A 20,483-nucleotide genomic window follows, 5' to 3' on the forward strand; every position below is an offset into this window, starting at 1 on the left:
ATTATTAAATAGCAAGAGGTTGTTGAAAAAGCAATGTGATATTTTATAAAATAATGTCGGAAGTGTAAAATATGAAACAAGTGGCAAATAATCTCTCGCTGCCAAACGCTCGTTTGGTCTCAAGAGAGAATTAGAGAATTAGATGACAACATAAGCACTCACAGAATGACACCACATAATCAAAAATTAAGATATTTTTTACCAAAATCTTGGTAAGTAATCATATCCGAGGCATGATGTGAGATATAAAAGGATGACTGGTTGTTGCGCTTCATGTGGGACTGCACAGCACCTTTATCCTTTGTATCCTATTTATTAGAGGTTGGAGAATTGTTCTCAAATAAAATAGGCTACATTTCTTTACTAGAGATGTGTGTTGCATATATATATATATATATATATATATATATATATATATATATATATATATATATATATATACATCAGAAACGGGTATTTACCCTACTTTCAGGCCAGCTTGTTGGGATCTGATCACTTACGAAAGATCAGAAATCACTTTCGAGGTTTAAATGTTTTTTACTGTACGTATAGGTTAAAAACAGTCTATAAAGACCTGTAGTCTATAATTCTTATACTTATTTCTATATTTGTTACATAAAAATATGTGTTTGCGTTTTTTTTCCTTATAATCTGGTAAAGATTATCTTACTCATGGGCAACAACCCAAAAGCCTGACGGCTATAGTCCAATCAGATGCTTCCAGGACGAAGAGGTGTGGCACTATGTAATTAATAAAAAGCTCCCGAAGATCGGCGTTTGCGAAAAGGTTTCTGATCACAAGCTACGTGAAAACCTTTACGCTGTCAAAATGGTCGAGTGGACAGATGCTGAGCGCAAGGCCATCATAGGCCTGTGGGGGAAAATCGATGTGGGGGAAATCGGTCCCCAGGCCCTCAGCAGGTAACCTGCAGCTCATTGCAATTTAGAAACACATTTATGTATTGAGTGACTTTCTCTTCCTATAATCTTAAAACCGAACTGAAACCAATGCATCTACGCGTATGTTTGTCATTTTTGATTAAAATGCATTTTTTTTTAAAAATTATATGCATTAAAATTGTTATTTTTTCTGTCTCTTGTCTTATTCCAGGCTTCTGATTGTGTACCCCTGGGGTCAGAGATACTTCAAAGCCTTTGGAGACCTGTCCACCAATGCTGCCATTATGGGAAACCCCAAAGTGGCACAACACGGAAAGACCGTGATGGGTGGTCTGGAAAATGCTGTGAAGAACTTGGACAACATCAAGCAGACCTACGCCAAACTGAGCGCTATGCACTCTGAGAAGCTCCACGTGGATCCCGATAACTTCAGGGTATGTCCCCACCAGTACCAAGAAACATTTATCACTATTAGATCAGGAGTAATTCTTTAATTATTTTGTCCAACTCTCTCACTTTAGGTGCTCGCTGAATGCATCAGCCTGTGTGTGGCCGCTAAGTTTGGTCCCAGCGTCTTCACCGCTGAGGTCCAGGAAGCCTGGCAGAAGTTTTTGTCCGTGGTCGTTTCTGCCCTGGGTAGACAGTACCACTAAATCTCTGGAGTGCCAGTTCATCAAAGATGTGCAACAGTCATAAAAGTGATTTTAAAATCATATCTCTTTAACTCCGTTGCCATATGCACTAATAAAAAAATAAATTGAATTAAAACAAACTCAAACTCATTCTCTGTGCGATCATTTCAGGTGTTCTTATACCCGACAATACAACACTATGAACCGTTTAGTGTCATTTTAATTTAGACTGTCTTCAAAAACAACATTAATGACTTTCTTAATTAAGAAATATGCCCCGACTCATTCATTATTTAAGTTTCTTTGTGTTTAAGTTTTGTGAACGAAGACTAATTTCAGCGAAGCTTGAGAAAATCTTATCTATCAATATGGTCGAGTGGACAGGCGCTGAGCTCAGCGCGATCACGTCCCTGTGGGCAGTGGCGGTCCTAGCCTGTTTGGCGCCTCGGGCGAGCACTCCCTCTGCCGCCCCCCCCCCCCCCCCCCCCCCCCCCACACACACACACACACACACACATAAAACATATTAAGGATTGTACATTAACATAAAACTGTTGTCGAAATTCGCCAGAGAAACACACACACACACACATGAAGAGAGGGAGAGTATGCATTGTATGCAAACGGCTACCAAACAGCCATCATAATTCGTCATATAATGAGAACAGGACAAATCAACAATTCACAATGACTAATTAATATTATATTATTGGATATATTGTTTGGAGTTTAGTCTGTTACTGTTACTATTTTTACAATTTCTTCTTGGAGCAACTGTAACTCACATAATTTTCTTAGGGATTAATAAAGTATTCTGATCCTGATTGTTTTAAGATGACCCGCCATATCTTTTGCTCGTTCCTCCTTCTCTTCTTTTCTATTTTTTCTAAACTGAGCACCTGATGGCTTTGAACTTTTCTTGTCCATCTTCCATTGGTTTTAATTTTGCACTCCAGTATGAGCACAAATCCCCCAACTCGAGGATCACCACAACATAACCTAATAGACCTACACCTTAGTTCACAGATTCACTTTGTCTAAGGTGTACTTCTGGGATTTCACACAACCCAGGATTCAAATCATGAATACATAATGGGATCGGATTTACATCATTATGAACCCGTTTCCACGGGTTGTGTGTGAGACATTAAATATTCAAAATATAAAATATAAATTTTAAATTGTTATTGATCCCATTACCCCGAGTCTTTAAGTGTATATTTATTTTCTTACTCTTCTTATATTTATTGTTTGTTTTCTTGCACTGCTGTAACTGGAGCCTCGTCGTCTCTCTATATACTTGACTGTATGTAGCGGAGATGACAATAAAGTTTACTTTGACTTCAGCAGCGAGCAGGCGCACCGAAGGCTCTCGCGCTCACTTTTCATGTATAGAATTTCGAAAAAACATCGGTGCAAATTATAAGTCTGTATCATAATGTCTGGTGTTTGTTGTTTTGTTTTTATTTTGTTTTATTTTGCGAGTTATTAGATGCTGCTCCAGCCAGCCAGAGACTCCCCCGCCGCCCCGCCCTCTCCTCCCTGCGCCGCAAGCAGCAGGCGCACCTCGCAAACGGAGGGCGCCCGTACTCCCAGCAAATGGGCGATAGAAAACCGATCGGGGCCTATGCCATTACCAATATGCGCTGGCTGATGTCGGGGCAGCATGAGTAGGCTACGAGCATTTTTTTTTTTTTTTTTTTTTTGCCGATGCCCGTGATGCCGCCCCCCACCACGATGCCGCCCGTATCAAAAACCGCTACTGCTTGTGGGGAAAGATGTATGGGGCTGGAATTGGCGCCTAGGCCCTGAACAGGTGAGTTATGTTGGATGACGATTTAGCGACGCTTTATTGGTATCATCAAATTAATTATTCTTGTTTTTACATGCCTTGTTATTTACCGTATGATAACAGGATATTTCTTTTGTTTGTTTTCGTTTTGTTTTTATTAATCTGGCACAGAAAACAACTTAATGCAATCGAAATAAAAGAAAAAGTAAAATTGAGACTCTTTATTTCAGGCTTCTCATTGTGTATCAGTGGACTCAGAGACACTTCCAACTCTTTGGCAACCTGTCCACCAATGCTGCCATTATGTGAAACCACAAACTAGCCAAGCACGGAAGGACTGTGATGGTTGGTCTGGAAAATGCTGTGAAGAACAACATTAAGCAGACCTACGCCAAAACTGAGCGTTATGCACTCTGAGTAGCTCCGTGTTGATCCTGACAACTTCAGGGTATGTGATCTGAGACTTTTTCCACCAGTGATAATGATGAAGCATGCCATTATTATTGTTTCCCTTTCATTTTAGGTGCTTTCTGAAATTGTCGCTTTTTGTGTGGCCTCCAAGTTGGGATCTCAAGTCTTCGCCCCTGATGTCCAGATGACCTGGCAGACATTCCTCGCTGTGGTCGTCTCTGCCTTGGGCAAACAGTACCACTGAACTTGTGGAATTATAGTTCATATTCATAACCAAATAATTTACAGCAGCGCTTCCGTTTAGCGCTTCCAAGCTGATGAATGTGACAAATAAATTTCCAGTTTAATAAAATTCTCTTTGTGTGATCATTTTTAATTGCATTTTGTTTTTCTACTCAAGCCTTCCAAGAGCAGATTTTTACAAGGGATTGTGCACTTATACTGAAAATGTTTATGAGAGTAATAATAATAATAATAGTAATATTAACAAGAGTGGTGTCATTTCTTTTTAACTCAGCCAGTAAGTTGTAGTTAGAATTATCCATGTTATCTGAAATTAAAACCTCCTAAGCTCATTCTTAAAAAGGCGTCTATATTTTACTTCTTATCTTTGCAAAGGGTGACGCTGCCGGTTTCTATTTTGTCCGTTTCAAAATGAACACAACTGTATGTTCATTTCTGATTGAATTTTCTCTTTTCCTATGCTCCCACACCCCCTTCTGTCACTACAATATTATTATTTTAATTTCTTAATTTCACACCCCTGCAATTATATCAAAAGTGAATAGTGTAGGGATGCAGACAAAGAAGAAAGGACCAGCTTCCAGAGTTTATTATATTTATTAACGGAGCCCTGCCATTTTAAGAAGTTTTATTGACATTACTGTAGATGACAGGCTTCAGGGGCTCCGGAGTTGCCGGATTTTAGCGATATTTCTCGGACAGAGCGAGAGCCAAGTTCTGGAGGAACTTGTCAACGGAGAGGTGGACTTCGGGAGTGAAGTCTGCGGGGAAGAACATGCCCAAGCACAAGATGAGGTTGTGAGCAAGGATCTGTGAGGCAAAAAACACATGCATATGTTAGGTCGAAAAGTCTATATTGCCTCTTGACTAATGGTAATCACTGTCTACAACGTGATCATTGTTGCGTGGATGTTACTGGGTGAGCTCACCCTGAAGTTGGCAGGGTCCACTCTGAGCTTGAAAGCGTGGAGCTCGCTGAGGGCAGACAGACCTCCAGTAAGGTCGTCAATCTTTGACACGGCGTCTCCAATGGCCGCCACGATGGTGGCACCATGCTTTTTCACCTGCGCAGAGCTTGGACTCAGATCGGACCAGTGAGCAAAGTAGGTCTTGGTCTGGGGATAAGCAGTCAGCATCCTGTAAAACATAAATTCAAATGATGGAAATATGAATAAGTACTTACTAATTAATAAAAGTATGAATGAATAAAGAATGAAAAGAAAAGGGCTCAATACAACCTCCCCAGTGCCTCTCCTCCAATCTCAGCTGTCTTCGGGGACACTTTGGCCCAGAAGTTCCTCACCACGGCCTTGTCCTTTCCAGAGAGACTCATGTCTGCGTTTTCTTCAGTTGTCTTCTGAACTGAAAGAAAATGTGTTGACTATTTGTCACTATCATTTTTATATAAAACCAAAATGGACCACACCCAGTATCACATTTAAACCACACCTCTGCGATAAAGAAAAAAATCCAGCACTTTCCGAGGTATTTCTTGAGATAAAAGTTAACGCCCCTCCTTGTTTTTAAGATATGACTTATTTTGTTGGGGAAGAAACTAATATATTTATCCCTTAAAGAAATTATTAAATAGCAAGAGGTTGTTGAAAAAGCAATGTGATATTTTATAAAATAATGTCCGAAGTGTAAAATATGAAACAAGTGGCAAATAATCTCTCGCTGCCAAACGCTCGTTTGGTCTCAAGAGAGAATTAGAGAATTAGATGACAACATAAGCACTCACAGAATGACACCACATAATCAAAAATTAAGATATTTTTTACCAAAATCTTGGTAAGTAATCATATCCGAGGCATGATGTGAGATATAAAAGGATGACTGGTTGTTGCGCTTCATGTGGGACTGCACAGCACCTTTATCCTTTGTATCCTATTTATTAGAGGTTGGAGAATTGTTCTCAAATAAAATAGGCTACATTTCTTTACTAGAGATGTGTGTTGTGTATATATATATATATATATATACATCAGAAACGGGTATTTACCCTACTTTCAGGCCAGCTTGTTGGGATCTGATCACTTACGAAAGATCAGAAATCACTTTCGAGGTTTAAATGTTTTTTACTGTACGTATAGGTTAAAAACAGTCTATAAAGACCTGTAGTCTATAATTCTTATACTTATTTCTATATTTGTTACATAAAAAAATATGTGTTTGCGTTTTTTTTCCTTATAATCTGGTAAAGATTATCTTACTCATGGGCAACAACCCAAAAGCCTGACGGCTATAGTCCAATCAGATGCTTCCAGGACGAAGAGGTGTGGCACTATGTAATTAATAAAAAGCTCCCGAAGATCGGCGTTTGCGAAAAGGTTTCTGATCACAAGCTACGTGAAAACCTTTACGCTGTCAAAATGGTCGAGTGGACAGATGCTGAGCGCAAGGCCATCATAGGCCTGTGGGGGAAAATCGATGTGGGGGAAATCGGTCCCCAGGCCCTCAGCAGGTAACCTGCAGCTCATTGCAATTTAGAAACACATTTATGTATTGAGTGACTTTCTCTTCCTATAATCTTAAAACCGAACTGAAACCAATGCATCTACACGTATGTTTGTCTTTTTAGATTAAAATGCATTTTTTTTTTTTTTAAATTATATGCATTAAAATTGTTATTTTTTCTGTCTCTTGTCTTATTCCAGGCTTCTGATTGTGTACCCCTGGGGTCAGAGATACTTCAAAGCCTTTGGAGACCTGTCCACCAATGCTGCCATTATGGGAAACCCCAAAGTGGCACAACACGGAAAGACCGTGATGGGTGGTCTGGAAAATGCTGTGAAGAACTTGGACAACATCAAGCAGACCTACGCCAAACTGAGCGCTATGCACTCTGAGAAGCTCCACGTGGATCCCGATAACTTCAGGGTATGCCCCCACCAGCACCCAGAAACATTTATCACTATTAGATCAGGAGTAATTCTTTAATTATTTTGTCCAACTCTCTCACTTTAGGTGCTCGCTGAATGCATCAGCCTGTGTGTGGCCGCTAAGTTTGGTCCCAGCGTCTTCACCGCTGAGGTCCAGGAAGCCTGGCAGAAGTTTTTGTCCGTGGTCGTTTCTGCCCTGGGTAGACAGTACCACTAAATCTCTGGAGTGCCAGTTCATCAAAGATGTGCAACAGTCATAAAAGTGATTTTAAAATCGTATCTCTTTAACTCTGTTGCCATATGCACTAATAAAAAAATAAATTGAATTAAAACAAACTCAAACTCATTCTCTGTGCGATCATTTCAGGTGTTCTTATACCCGACAATACAACACTATGAACCGTTTAGTGTCATCTTAATTTAGACTGTCTTCAAAAACAACATTAATGACTTCTTAATTAAGAAATATGCCCCGACTCATTCATTATTTAAGTTTCTTTGTGTTTAAGTTTTGTGAACGAAGACTAATTTCAGCGAAGCTTGAGAAAATCTTATCTATCAATATGGTCGAGTGGACAGGCGCTGAGCTCAGCGCGATCACGTCCCTGTGGGCAGTGGCGGTCCTAGCCTGTTTGGCGCCTCGGGCGAGCACTCCCTCTGCCGCCCCCCCCCCCCCCCCCCCCCCCCCCCACACACACACACACATAAAACATATTAAGGATTGTACATTAACATAAAACTGTTGTCGAAATTCACCAGAGAAACACACACACACACACATGAAGAGAGGGAGAGTATGCATTGTATGCAAACGGCTACCAAACAGCCATCATAATTCGTCATATAATGAGAACAGGACAAATCAACAATTCACAATGACTAATTAATATTATATTATTGGATATATTGTTTGGAGTTTAGTCTGTTACTGTTACTATTTTTACAATTTCTTCTTGGAGCAACTGTAACCCACATAATTTTCTTAGGGATTAATAAAGTATTCTGATCCTGATTGTTTTAAGATGACCCGCCATATCTTTTGCTCGTTCCTCCTTCTCTTCTTTTCTATTTTTTCTAAACTGAGCACCTGATGGCTTTGAACTTTTCTTGTCCATCTTCCATTGGTTTTAATTTTGCACTCCAGTATGAGCACAAATCCCCCAACTCGAGGATCACCACAACATAACCTAATAGACCTACACCTTAGTTCACAGATTCACTTTGTCTAAGGTGTATTTCTGGGATTTCACACAACCCAGGATTCAAATCATGAATACATAATGGGATTGGATTTACATCATTATGAACCCGTTTCCACGGGTTGTGTGTGAGACATTAAATATTCAAAATATAAAATATAAATTTTAAATTGTTATTGATCCCATTACCCCGAGTCTTTAAGTGTATATTTATTTTCTTACTCTTCTTATATTTATTGTTTGTTTTCTTGCACTGCTGTAACTGGAGCCTCGTCGTCTCTCTATATACTTGACTGTATGTAGCGGAGATGACAATAAAGTTTACTTTGACTTCAGCAGCGAGCAGGCGCACCGAGGGCTCTCGCGCTCACTTTTCATGTATAGAATTTCGAAAAAACATCGGTGCAAATTATAAGTCTGCATCATAATGTCTGGTGTTTGTTGTTTTGTTTTTATTTTGTTTTATTTTGCGAGTTATTAGATGCTGCTCCAGCCAGCCAGAGACTCCCCCGCCGCCCCGCCCTCTCCTCCCTGCGCCGCAAGCAGCAGGCGCACCTCGCAAACGGAGGGCGCCCGTACTCCCAGCAAATGGGCGATAGAAAACCGATCGGGGCCTATGCCATTACCAATATGCGCTGGCTGATGTCGGGGCAGCATGAGTAGGCTACGAGCATTTTTTTTTTTTTTTTTTTTTTGCCGATGCCCGTGATGCCGCCCCCCACCACGATGCCGCCCGTATCAAAAACCGCTACTGCTTGTGGGGAAAGATGTATGGGGCTGGAATTGGCGCCTAGGCCCTGAACAGGTGAGTTATGTTGGATGACGATTTAGCGACGCTTTATTGGTATCATCAAATTAATTATTCTTGTTTTTACATGCCTTGTTATTTACCGTATGATAACAGGATATTTCTTTTGTTTGTTTTCGTTTTGTTTTTATTAATCTGGCACAGAAAACAACTTAATGCAATCGAAATAAAAGAAAAAGTAAAATTGAGACTCTTTATTTCAGGCTTCTCACTGCGTATCAGTGGACTCAGAGACACTTCCAACTCTTTGGCAACCTGTCCACCAATGCTGCCATTATGTGAAACCACAAACTAGCCAAGCACGGAAGGACTGTGATGGTTGGTCTGGAAAATGCTGTGAAGAACAACATTAAGCAGACCTACGCCAAAACTGAGCGTTATGCACTCTGAGTAGCTCCGTGTTGATCCTGACAACTTCAGGGTATGTGATCTTAGACTTTTTCCACCAGTGATAATGATGAAGCATGCCATTATTATTGTTTCCCTTTCATTTTAGGTGCTTTCTGAAATTGTCGCTTTTTGTGTGGCCTCCAAGTTTGGATCTCAAGTCTTCGCCCCTGATGTCCAGATGACCTGGCAGACATTCCTCGCTGTGGTCGTCTCTGCCTTGGGCAAACAGTACCACTGAACTTGTGGAATTATAGTTCATATTCATAACCAAATAATTTACAGCAGCGCTTCCGTTTAGCGCTTCCAAGCTGATGCATGTGACAAATAAATTTCCAGTTAAATAAAATTCTCTTTGTGTGATCATTTTCAATTGCATTTTGTTTTTCTACTCAAGCCTTCCAAGAGCAGATTTTTACAAGGGATTGTGCACTTATACTGAAAATGTTCATGATAGTAATAATAATAATAGTAATAATAATAATGATAGTAATATTAACAAGGGTGGTGTCATTTCTTTTTAACTCAGCCAGTAAGTTGTAGTTAGAATTATCCATGTTGTATTATCTGAAATTAAAACCTCCTAAGCTCATTCTTAAAAAGGCGTCTATATTTTACTTCTTATCTTTGCAAAGGGTGACGCTGCCGGTTTCTATTTTGTCCGTTTCAAAATGAACACAACTGTATGTTCATTTCTGATTGAATTTTCTCTTTTCCTATGCTCCCACACCCCCTTCTGTCACTACAATATTATTATTTTAATTTCTTAACACACCCCTGCAATTATGTCAAAAGTGAATAGTGTGGGGATTCAGACAAAGAAGAAAGGACCAGCTTCCAGAGTTTATTATATTTATTAACGGAGCCCTGCCATTTTAAGAGGTTTTATTGACATTACTGTAGATGACAGGCTTCAGGGGCTCCGGAGTTGCCGGGTTTTAGCGATATTTCTCGGACAGAGCAAGAGCCAAGTTCTGGAGGAACTTGTCAACGGAGAGGTGGACTTCGGGAGTGAAGTCTGCGGGGAAGAACATGCCCAAGCACAAGATGAGGTTGTGAGCAAGGATCTGTGAGGCAAAAAACACATGCATATGTTAGGTCGAAAAGTCTATATTGCCTCTTGACTAATGGTAATCACTGTCTACAACGTGATCATTGTTGCGTGGATATTACTGGGTGAGCTCACCCTGAAGTTGGCAGGGTCCACTCTGAGCTTGAAAGCGTGGAGCTCGCTGAGGGCAGACAGACCTCCAGTAAGGTCGTCAATCTTTGACACGGCGTCTCCAATGGCCGCCATGATGGTGGCACCATGCTTTTTCACCTGCGCAGAGCTTGGACTCAGATCGGACCAGTGAGCAAAGTAGGTCTTGGTCTGGGGATAAGCAGTCAGCATCCTGTAAAACATAAATTCAAATGATGGAAATATGAATAAGTACTTACTAATTAATAAAAGTATGAATGAATAAAGAATGAAAAGAAAAAGGGCTCAATACAACCTCCCCAGTGCCTCTCCTCCAATCTCAGCTGTCTTCGGGGCCACTTTGGCCCAGAAGTTCTTCACCACGGCCTTGTCCTTTGCAGAGAGACTCATGTCTACGTTTTCTTCAGTTGTCTTCTGAACTGAAAGAAAATGTGTTGACTATTTGTCACTATCATTTTTATATAACACCAAAATGGACCACACCCAGTATCACATTTAAACCACACCTCTGCGATAAAGAAAAAAATCCAGCACTTTCCGAGGTATTTCTTGAGATAAAAGTTAACGCCCCTCCTTGTTTTTAAGATATGACTTATTTTGTTGGGGAAGAAACTAATATATTTATCCCTTAAAGAAATTATTAAATAGCAAGAGGTTGTTGAAAAAGCAATGTGATATTTTATAAAATAATGTCCGAAGTGTAAAATATGAAACAAGTGGCAAATAATCTCTCGCTGCCAAACGCTCGTTTGGTCTCAAGAGAGAATTAGAGAATTAGATGACAACATAAGCACTCACAGAATGACACCACATAATCAAAAATTAAGATATTTTTTACCAAAATCTTGGTAAGTAATCATATCCGAGGCATGATGTGAGATATACCGTAAAAGGATGACTGGTTGTTGCGCTTCATGTGGGACTGCACAGCACCTTTATCCTTTGTATCCTATTTATTAGAGGTTGGAGAATTGTTCTCAAATAAAATAGGCTACATTTCTTTACTAGAGATGTGTGTTGCATATATATATATATATATATATATATATATATATATATATATACACATCAGAAACGGGTATTTACCCTACTTTCAGGCCAGCTTGTTGGGATCTGATCACTTACGAAAGATCAGAAATCACTTTCGAGGTTTAAATGTTTTTTACTGTACGTATATGTTACAGGCCTTCGATGGGGTCTGTTTTTAAACTGTTTTTTTTAACAGAAAAGCAGAGACAGGAGACATCAGTTGTGTTCGGTCTGCAGGCTCTTCCTCGTCTGATTTATTAACAGAGTTTAACAACGTCCTTTTCTTTTCATTTAGACACACACATTTTGCTTTTAACAACACAAACATTCAATTAGGTCCATAGCTCAAACCCTTTTGGTTACCTTGCACTCTCACAAGAATAAACTTACAAAATAATCATTGTATATGAACGTCCTTATTTACAATAAATCTGTAACCAATTTTACTGCATTTCAGCATCAAAACATTTCTGTGCAGCACCACTAACACTGCAATTAACCCGCTTATGTCACCTTTATACTTTTCTTATACTTTAACAGATTCAAACAATATATTACATTTGTAACCAATAAACAAAAATATTCTTCCATTGCTCACAAACAGTTCACAATCATCCACAAACAGTATACATCAGACTATTTACATTTGACACATAAGAACTGGGTAGGTCCTAATCAACTGTAACTTCCAATAATGTCAGGATAAACGAAGTGTCTAAGAGCTCCATTTGTCACAAAATAAAACAGGTAATAAGACCAGCTGCCTATTTAGACTACGAGTGAAATGGCGGCTGCCATTACAAATGGCGGTATAGTTAGCTTTCTCTCAATCAGTGAAAACACACTCTCTCACAACATTTGCGGTCTTTAAACTAAGACAGAAAAAGGTTTCTTGCCTTTATATGTACATTGTGGTGAGCAAACTTGAACTACTGACCTGTTTTTTTAACAGAAAAGCAGAGACAGGAGACATCAGTTGCGTTCGGTCTGCAGGCTCTTCCTCGTCTGAGGCCGAGACGCGTTGCAACAGCCTATCGCACTCACCACTATCTCCCCCTTGTGGCAATGCCACGCAATTACATTGTCCATAACGCTAAATGAAAAGTGCAATACCACCATAAAATCAGGTCTTTCACATCAAAAACAATTCACAACAAAATTACAATTGTGACCATACACTTGTGGGCGTCACACACTCCCCAACAAAAAGAAAATGGCTCCTGACATTTAACCTCTTACCCTCTAAAACTCATTATACTCATTATTCAAACAGCTCAAATCACATCCCCTTCCCACATACCCACATTCCTTGTATACTACTAACATGTATAGATTGGACAGTTATAATACAGAGGGAAGGTGCCTGGGTGTGCACAGTGAGATGTTGGAATGCGATATGGCACTAGGGGGAAGTAAGGTAACAGGGGATATGGTGGCATGGTGTAGTGTGTTGTGTTTGGTGACTCGTGCACTTCAGCACAACTGACTGATGGATGCACCCGGAGAGAGGGCTGGCCAAGGGTGTCATATGTGAAATGTGTAACAGGCCGTCGTTCTCTAGTAGACCTTCTTAGAACTGATTCATTAGTCGGCGGGGCCACGTTAGGTGTATACTGTGCCCTTTCTGAAAGCGGCAGTCCAACTTCTCCTTCGTCGACTGTGAAAGGCACTTCAGTGACTCCTGATTCCTGTACCCTCTCATGTTCCTCCTCTCCCATGTCGTTGTCAAGTTCAGTGCTTTGGTGTCCACCATCTTGTTCCATTCCTTGTTCCCTCAATTCATCTGTTGCTTCTGTTGGCTGAGGTGCTCCACAGTTGACCACTCTGCTGAACTCAGCTGTTCCTCTTGGGGGTCCAACAGTATGGTTACAGGTATGTAGTGCATCCTCTTTGTTCCCACTTCTCAAATCATACCTCAACTCATAATACATGGAACTCTCATCCTCATCGGAGCTTGCGTCAGAGTGGGGTTGAAACTCTGTCTCTCCTTGAGCTGGTTTTGGTTTCTTTTTCTTGACGGCGGATGGCCCGTCCCCCTTATCTACAGCAGGCAAGTCCACAGGAAGCTCATTGACAAGATGCAATAGATTGCGATGCAGAACACGCACTTTCTTCCCCTTTGCCTCTGAGGTCACTCTGTACACTGGGCTGTCATTGATCCGTTCCTTCACCACATAAATGGTGTTCTCCCAGTAGGACCTTAACTTGCCAGGACCACCCCTCTCAGTCAGGTTCCGCACTAGTACTCTGTCTCCAGGTTGGAGTACCACTCCTTTCAAATGCCGGTCATAGTGTTTCTTTCCACGATCACTTGACTTTTGGCTGTTTCCAGATGCAATCCTGTAAGCCTCAGTCATTCGTTCTTTCCATTTCTCAGCATAACCTCTTGCAGTTTGTGGCTCTCCATCAGTAACCAACTTGAACAGGAGGTCTACTGGCATTCGTGGATGTCGACCAAAAAGCAGAAAGAATGGCGAGTAACCCGTTGCTTCATGGCGAGTGCAATTGTACGCATGAACCATCTGTGGGAGATATTCTCTCCATCTTTCTTTTTTTTCTTCACTCAGGGTCCTCAGCATCTGCAAGATGGTACGATTAAAGCGTTCAGCTGGGTTGCCCTGAGGGTGGTACGGAGTTGTTCGAGAGTGCCCCACATTGCTCAACTGTTGTAGAGTCCGGAAAAGCTCGTTCTCGAACTCCCGCCCCTGATCATGGTGCAGCCTTAAAGGGTAGCCAAACCTGGGGATATAATCACTGAAAATCCTTTCAGCTGCAGTTTTGCCACTCTTGTTGCGGGTTGGATAGGCCTGGGCATACCTAGTAAAGTGGTCTACCACAACTAGGATATACTGATATCCGCCCCTGCTTGGCTCTAAGTGGAGGTAATCAACTGAAACCAATTCCATTGGTGAGCTTGTGGTAATGCTGGACATGGGAGCTCGGACATGTGTCACCGGTTTCTTCTGTTTGATGCACGGACACTGCCGGGTGACATAGGCTTCGATGTCTCGCCTCATGTATGGCCAGTAGAACCGTTGCCTCGCCAGGCTGAGAACTCTTTCTACCCCGACATGCCCCATGTCATCATGCAGATGTTTTAGGACCAGGGATTTGAAGCTAGCTGGTAAGACTAGTTGGCGCTTTTCTGCAGTCTTACGATACAGAACTCCGTCTTCTAAGCTCAGCTTTGTCCACTCATGCATCATTTTCCTTGCCGGACCTCTCACATTCCGTCTCATGTCATCTGTCAGCTTTTGATCTGAGTCTTTCATTTTCATGATCTCACCTATCGCAGGATCTGCTCTTTGAGCCCTTTGTAGTTCATCCAAATTGATGGGCGTGACCATTTCTTGGATTACTGGTTCAAGCTGGTCACCTTGCGCTAAAACCAGAGCAGCGATCCATGCGACATCTCCATGCTTGCCTGCTCCACATCCCTCCCAAGTAGCGGCAACAGCTTCTTTGGAGAGCTCTTTTGTACATTCAGTGACGTATCTGTCAATGTCAAGGGGACTCCTCGACAGGGTGTCTGCGTCAACATTTACTTTGCCAGGTCTGTACCTTATATCAAACCTGAAATCTGATAGCTCTCCCACCCATCTGAACCCAACCGCATTCAACTTGGCGGTACTCATGACATAAGTTAAGGGATTGTTGTCTGTGTAGATGGTAAAATACGGGGCATAGAACAAGTAATCCCTGAACTTCTCGCAGACAGCCCACTTGAGGGCGAGAAACTCAAGCTTGCCCGAGTGGAGTCTGTAATTCTTTTCAGCCGGTGTCAGTGTTCGGGAGCCGTATCCAATCACTCTTAGCTTCCCACTCTGATGTTGGTAGAGAACGGCCCCAAGTCCTTTATCAGATGCGTCTGTATGAAGGACGAAGGGAAGCTCAAAATCCGGGTAGGCAAGTACAGGGGGGTTTACCAACATATCAATCAACTTACACAGGGCACCCTGGTGCTTCTCTGCCCACTCAACTGGTGTTTTGGATGGTAACTGTGCGCCTTTCCCCTTCTGTCCTGTAACCTTCCCCAGAAGATGCTCCTCTTTGGTTTTCTTGGGTTGCAAAAGCTCATAGATGGGTTTTGCTATTCTCGAGAAATCCTGGATATATGAGCGATAGTAACTCAGGAACCCAGCAATCCTCCTCACATCTCCCACTGTGGCAGGTGTCTCCTTTTTCAGGGCGTACACTGCCTCGAGATCTTTTGGGTCAATGCGTACTCCTTCAGCTGACACTAAGCGCCCAACATACCTCACTTCTCTTTTAAATAGGTCACATTTTGTCGGCCGGAGTTTGACTCCGTAGTTCTGCAGGGCTCTCAAGACTTTCCTCAGCCCTTCCACATGTTCCTCAAAAGTCTTGGCGTAGCACAAGATGTCATCCAAGTATGGAATGCAGCACTCATCCCGAAGGGGAGCCAGCATTTCTTCCATACTGCGTTGGAATGCAGCAGGTGCGTTGGTAAGACCGAAGGGAATTCGCACCCATTCATAAAGGCCCCAGGGGGTGATGAATGCAGTCAGATGGCGGGATCCTTCTGCTATAAAGCCCTGGTGATAGGCTTTTCCCTGGTCCAAAATGGAGAACCAGTTGTACCCTCCCAAGGTGTCAATGAGGTCCTGGATTCTTGGTAATGGGTGGCGATCAGGTACTGTGCGCTGGTTCAGGAGACGGTAGTCGATACAGAGCCTTAGGGAGCCATCCTTTTTCCGCACACAAACTATTGGCGCAGAGTAAGGGGATCTAGACTTTACAATCCATCCTCTTGCCAAGAGGTCCTCAATATACTCTTTAACCTCCTTATAGAGGGGTTTTGGAATTGAGGTGTACGATTTCTGAATTGGGGTTGTGTCTTTGAGTGTTATTGTCATTTCCAAGCTGGGAATGCACCCCATGTCATTCTCATCACGTGCAAAAGCCCCTGACTCTTCCCTTAACATTTTCTTGGCCACAGATTGTTGGTCTTCAGTCAGGTGGCTAACATCAACAGGTGGATCCCATTCCTGTGTTGCTTGATCTTCACCGCACTGCTGGGGTATTTGAGATACATCAGAGTCGACATCTTGAGTCACTTTGGGCTCATTGAGGTTTGGTAAGTCAGTTTGTACGACTCCTGCTATTGGTTCAATAGTTCCAAGGGCTGCTCTGCCGGTGAGGGTCACATCATGCTTAGTGTGGTTGCCAATAGGTACTTTGACATATGGGACTCTGGCATCACAAACTGTGAGGAGGCTGTTGCCAATATCAAGCTGTTGCAGTTGTGGGTTGCTCTCAGTTGGTTCAAAGAGCACGAGGGGGTTGGACATGTCAACTGTAGAGGAGACTTTACACTTAACATACTTAACTTGACCAGCTGGAATTACTACATCATACAGGCCCACTTTTAGGACACTCTGGCTGACCACGTTATCACTGGTAAGCTTGGTCTGGATGAAGTTGACCAGTGCCGTCGCTGTGTCATCCTGGAGGTTCATCGCGCTGCGCAGGAGGCTCACAATGGTGGGTATGAGGTTTGTACTAGCATTTGGCCCCAGTATCAGCTGTTCAATTACATTGAAACCAATCAGGGGGCAGTCCATGGGCACACTGCTTACTAAAAAGGGGACTTGTACAGTCAAGTTTGGGTCACTATTCTCTGGGAGACTCACCATCACGCCCACCCAGCCGTCGTAGGGTAATGGCTGGCCATTAACACCAAACACACTAAGAGCCTTATCTCCAATAAGTTCTGTCAGTGGCCGGAGTTTGTGGTCAGAGAGGTAGGTTTTTGCCCACTGGCGATCAATGAGACTCACTTGTGCACCTGTGTCCAATAAACAGTCCACTGCAAAGCTATGAATGTAACACTTGATTTTACATTTTTTTCCAACAAGCTGTGCCACTCTCTCACTTGCCCCTGTGTCTGCATTTTTCGTTGGAAGGGTCGCCCAACTACTTCTGACATGAGCAAACTCTTCTGAGCACATACCTCGTGATTTTGGGTCTGGCTGTCCACTGGTTCTGGGCGTGTGTGTATCAGCAGGAGGCCAACTAGAGCTTCTGGGTTGGCTTCGTTTGAGACATCCCACTGCCCTGTGACCTGTCTCCCCACAGATAAAACAATGAGTGCATGAAGTAGCCCCACTTTCAATACACTTGGGACAGCCATACTGTTTTGCAGTTTGTCTGGGCTTCTGCTTTGGGTGTGCACACTGACAAGTGGGTTCACGAGCCTGACTGGCTGTGAGAGACTCAACCACTTTGGTCAGGGTTTCCACCTTCGCAGCCAGCTCTTCTATGACTTTATTCTTACTCTTAGATTTACAGTCAGTCATTTCAGTGTCTTTGGCAGGTTCAAGTTGAGCAGTATGAGCATGTGTTACCTTTTGTCGAGTGGAATATCCCAGTCTTCGCTGTCGCTCACTCTCTTCGCTTGACACTTTGTTCACTTGCCTTATCAAGGCTTCATCTGACACACTGTAGTCTGATAGTAGTGGCTTGAGTTCATTACGAATGTCACTATATTTTGGTAGAAGACCTTGATGAATGGTGCGTAGAAATACATTTTGGATCGTACGTGTCTCATACGCAACGTCCATGTTATCCTGCCTGGATGCAAACATGACTTTCTGCTTCAGTCCAATCATCCTGTAGAGGAACTGTTGTGGAGTTTCATGGTCATGTTGCTTAGTGCTCAACAATTCCTGAAATAACTCACTCCCACTCTTCTCACTCAGGTGTGAACGTAGTAAGCTTTTGAGTTCAATGAGGGTCAAGTCATCTTTACTGATCAACATGTCCTTAAACTGTCCAGGCTTGATAATACGGAGCACACCTTGAATGATCTCTCCCTCTGTGTGCTTCACCTTGAGCCCCTCCTCAATCTGCTTACACAGTCCATGGTAGCTAATGTCAGATGCAATGTCCCCAACCTGACCACCATGTACTTTAAACTCTCTGCGTTGCAAAAATGGCAGGTCTCTTAGGGAAACCATGTGATCAGGCTTAGATTGTCGCATGTCTGTGGTGGAACGGCTGTTTGTCACGCTCTCAGCTCGAGGCTGGAGTGACTGTGTAATAGTGGGGGTGGGTGTGTCTTGTGTTGCAGATGTCACTTGTAAATCTGCTAACTTTTTACCAAGTGCCTCGTAGTTAGCCTTTAGCATTTCATACTCTGTTATTTGTGGATTAACAGACTCAAGAGGCAATATAGCTGAGGTAAGTACATCACTCTGTTCCGGGTGCTTAAGTGTTGTGAGAGTAACAACATTTTCCTCTGAGACTACAGGGTGAGATACTTCAGCGGCATGACTATCAATGAGATGAATAATAGCATCTTTCAACAGCAGTAGGTGTGAAAACCCCTGATCCTCTAAGTCAAGCAATGTCTTACAGCGTAGATAAGCACAAACATAATCAAAACAACTTTCCTCATCACCACGTCTTACACTTGCGGGGTCCACATCAGGTACTGGTGTGATGTTTGTAGCAATCTGGAAGAGTTCCTCTGCTGTCAGTGCATAAAGACTCTTTCTGATCTGCCAAGCCAGTTCTTTTCTTTCACTGTCCTCCATTCTGTGTCTTTTGGCTAGCACTCCTCACAGTGCAGTCAGCTCAAACACGCAGCCCGTCACCTCTCCAGCAGGGGTTCCCCTCCTCGACACAGGTCCCGCTGCTGCCTCAGTTGCACGTCTGCTGTTCCAACACGCCTGCCCTGTGATGGCTGTCTCTGGTTCGTTGATTAAAGGATCAGCAGACACCCACGTAGCATGCTGATCCCCGTACGGGCCACCAAAATTATGTTACAGGCCTTCGATGGGGTCTGTTTTTAAACTGTTTTTTTTAACAGAAAAGCAGAGACAGGAGACATCAGTTGCGTTCGGTCTGCAGGCTCTTCCTCGTCTGATTTATTAACAGAGTTTAACAACGTCCTTTTCTTTTCATTTAGACACACACATTTCGCTTTTAACAACACAAACATTCAATTAGGTCCATAGCTCAAACCCTTTTGGTTACCTTGCACTCTCACAAGAATAAACTTACAAAATAATCATTGTATATGAACGTCCTTATTTACAATAAATCTGTAACCAATTTTACTGCATTTCAGCATCAAAACATTTCTGTGCAGCACCACTAACACTGCAATTAACCCGCTTATGTCACCTTTATACTTTTCTTATACTTTAACAGATTCAAACAATATATTACATTTGTAACCAATAAACAAAAATATTCTTCCATTGCTCACAAACAGTTCACAATCATCCACAAACAGTATACATCAGACTATTTACATTTGACACATAAGAACTGGGTAGGTCCTAATCAACTGTAACTTCCAATAATGTCAGGATAAACGAAGTGTCTAAGAGCTCCATTTGTCACAAAATAAAACAGGTAATAAGACCAGCTGCCTATTTAGACTACGAGTGAAATGGCGGCTGCCATTACAAATGGCGGTATAGTTAGCTTTCTCTCAATCAGTGAAAACACACTCTCTCACAACATTTGCGGTCTTTAAACTAAGACAGAAAAAGGTTTCTTGCCTTTATATGTACATTGTGGTGAGCAAACTTGAACTACTGACCTGTTTTTTTAACAGAAAAGCAGAGACAGGAGACATCAGTTGCGTTCGGTCTGCAGGCTCTTCCTCGTCTGAGGCCGAGACGCGTTGCAACAGCCTATCGCACTCACCACTATCTCCCCCTTGTGGCAATGCCACGCAATTACATTGTCCATAACGCTAAATGAAAAGTGCAATACCACCATAAAATCAGGTCTTTTACATCAAAAACAATTCACAACAAAATTACAATTGTGACCATACACTTGTGGGCGTCACATATAGGTTAAAAACAGTCTATAAAGACCTGTAGTCTATAATTCTTATACTTATTTCTATATTTGTTACATAAAAAAATAAGTGTTTGCGTTTTTTTCCTTATAATCTGGTAAAGATTATCTTACTCATGGGCAACAACCCAAAAGCCTGACGGCTATAGTCCAATCAG

General features: G+C 42.2%; 5 protein-coding genes and 2 long non-coding RNA genes across 7 annotated transcripts; 4 read left to right on the top strand and 3 right to left on the bottom strand.

Moving 5' to 3' along the window:
* The first annotated feature begins 763 nt into the window (after positions 1 to 763).
* Positions 764 to 1,672, top strand: hbba1 (hemoglobin, beta adult 1). The gene is made up of 3 exons (XM_076883316.1): positions 764 to 921; positions 1,112 to 1,334; positions 1,422 to 1,672. Exons 1-3 carry the CDS (start codon positions 830 to 832, stop codon positions 1,551 to 1,553), a joined length of 447 nt encoding a protein of 148 aa, XP_076739431.1. The 5' UTR covers positions 764 to 829; the 3' UTR covers positions 1,554 to 1,672.
* Positions 1,673 to 2,872: 1,200 nt separating this feature from the next.
* Positions 2,873 to 4,071, top strand: LOC143418391 (uncharacterized). The gene is made up of 3 exons (XR_013098388.1): positions 2,873 to 3,348; positions 3,555 to 3,772; positions 3,848 to 4,071. It is a non-coding gene; the product is annotated as an uncharacterized LOC143418391 (long non-coding RNA).
* Positions 4,072 to 4,556: 485 nt separating this feature from the next.
* On the bottom strand, positions 4,557 to 5,332 carry LOC112434756 (hemoglobin subunit alpha-A). The gene is made up of 3 exons (XM_024802237.2): positions 5,217 to 5,332; positions 4,908 to 5,115; positions 4,557 to 4,788 (listed from the first exon to the last, which is right to left on the bottom strand). Exons 1-3 carry the CDS (start codon positions 5,309 to 5,311, stop codon positions 4,660 to 4,662), a joined length of 432 nt encoding a protein of 143 aa, XP_024658005.2. The 5' UTR covers positions 5,312 to 5,332; the 3' UTR covers positions 4,557 to 4,659.
* Positions 5,333 to 6,284: 952 nt separating this feature from the next.
* LOC112434753 (hemoglobin subunit beta-A) lies at positions 6,285 to 7,196 on the top strand. The gene is made up of 3 exons (XM_024802234.2): positions 6,285 to 6,442; positions 6,636 to 6,858; positions 6,946 to 7,196. Exons 1-3 carry the CDS (start codon positions 6,351 to 6,353, stop codon positions 7,075 to 7,077), a joined length of 447 nt encoding a protein of 148 aa, XP_024658002.2. The 5' UTR covers positions 6,285 to 6,350; the 3' UTR covers positions 7,078 to 7,196.
* Positions 7,197 to 8,562: 1,366 nt separating this feature from the next.
* Positions 8,563 to 9,603, top strand: LOC112429780 (uncharacterized). Its single transcript, XR_003024199.2, has 3 exons — positions 8,563 to 8,864; positions 9,071 to 9,288; positions 9,364 to 9,603. It is a non-coding gene; the product is annotated as an uncharacterized LOC112429780 (long non-coding RNA).
* Positions 9,604 to 10,089: 486 nt separating this feature from the next.
* LOC143418393 (hemoglobin subunit alpha-A-like) lies at positions 10,090 to 10,889 on the bottom strand. The gene is made up of 3 exons (XM_076883321.1): positions 10,751 to 10,889; positions 10,441 to 10,648; positions 10,090 to 10,321 (listed from the first exon to the last, which is right to left on the bottom strand). Exons 1-3 carry the CDS (start codon positions 10,843 to 10,845, stop codon positions 10,193 to 10,195), a joined length of 432 nt encoding a protein of 143 aa, XP_076739436.1. The 5' UTR covers positions 10,846 to 10,889; the 3' UTR covers positions 10,090 to 10,192.
* An 810-nt stretch (positions 10,890 to 11,699) lies between these two features.
* LOC143418392 (uncharacterized) lies at positions 11,700 to 20,313 on the bottom strand. Its single transcript, XM_076883319.1, has 2 exons — positions 20,060 to 20,313; positions 11,700 to 19,302 (listed from the first exon to the last, which is right to left on the bottom strand). The coding sequence occupies exon 2, from the start codon at positions 19,041 to 19,043 to the stop codon at positions 12,804 to 12,806; it is 6,240 nt and encodes a 2,079-aa protein (XP_076739434.1). The 5' UTR covers positions 19,044 to 19,302; positions 20,060 to 20,313; the 3' UTR covers positions 11,700 to 12,803.
* Positions 20,314 to 20,483: the final 170 nt, after the last annotated feature.

This window comes from Maylandia zebra, linkage group LG4, assembly GCF_041146795.1.
Source record: "Maylandia zebra isolate NMK-2024a linkage group LG4, Mzebra_GT3a, whole genome shotgun sequence".
In the NCBI taxonomy this organism is placed as follows: domain Eukaryota; kingdom Metazoa; phylum Chordata; class Actinopteri; order Cichliformes; family Cichlidae; genus Maylandia; species Maylandia zebra.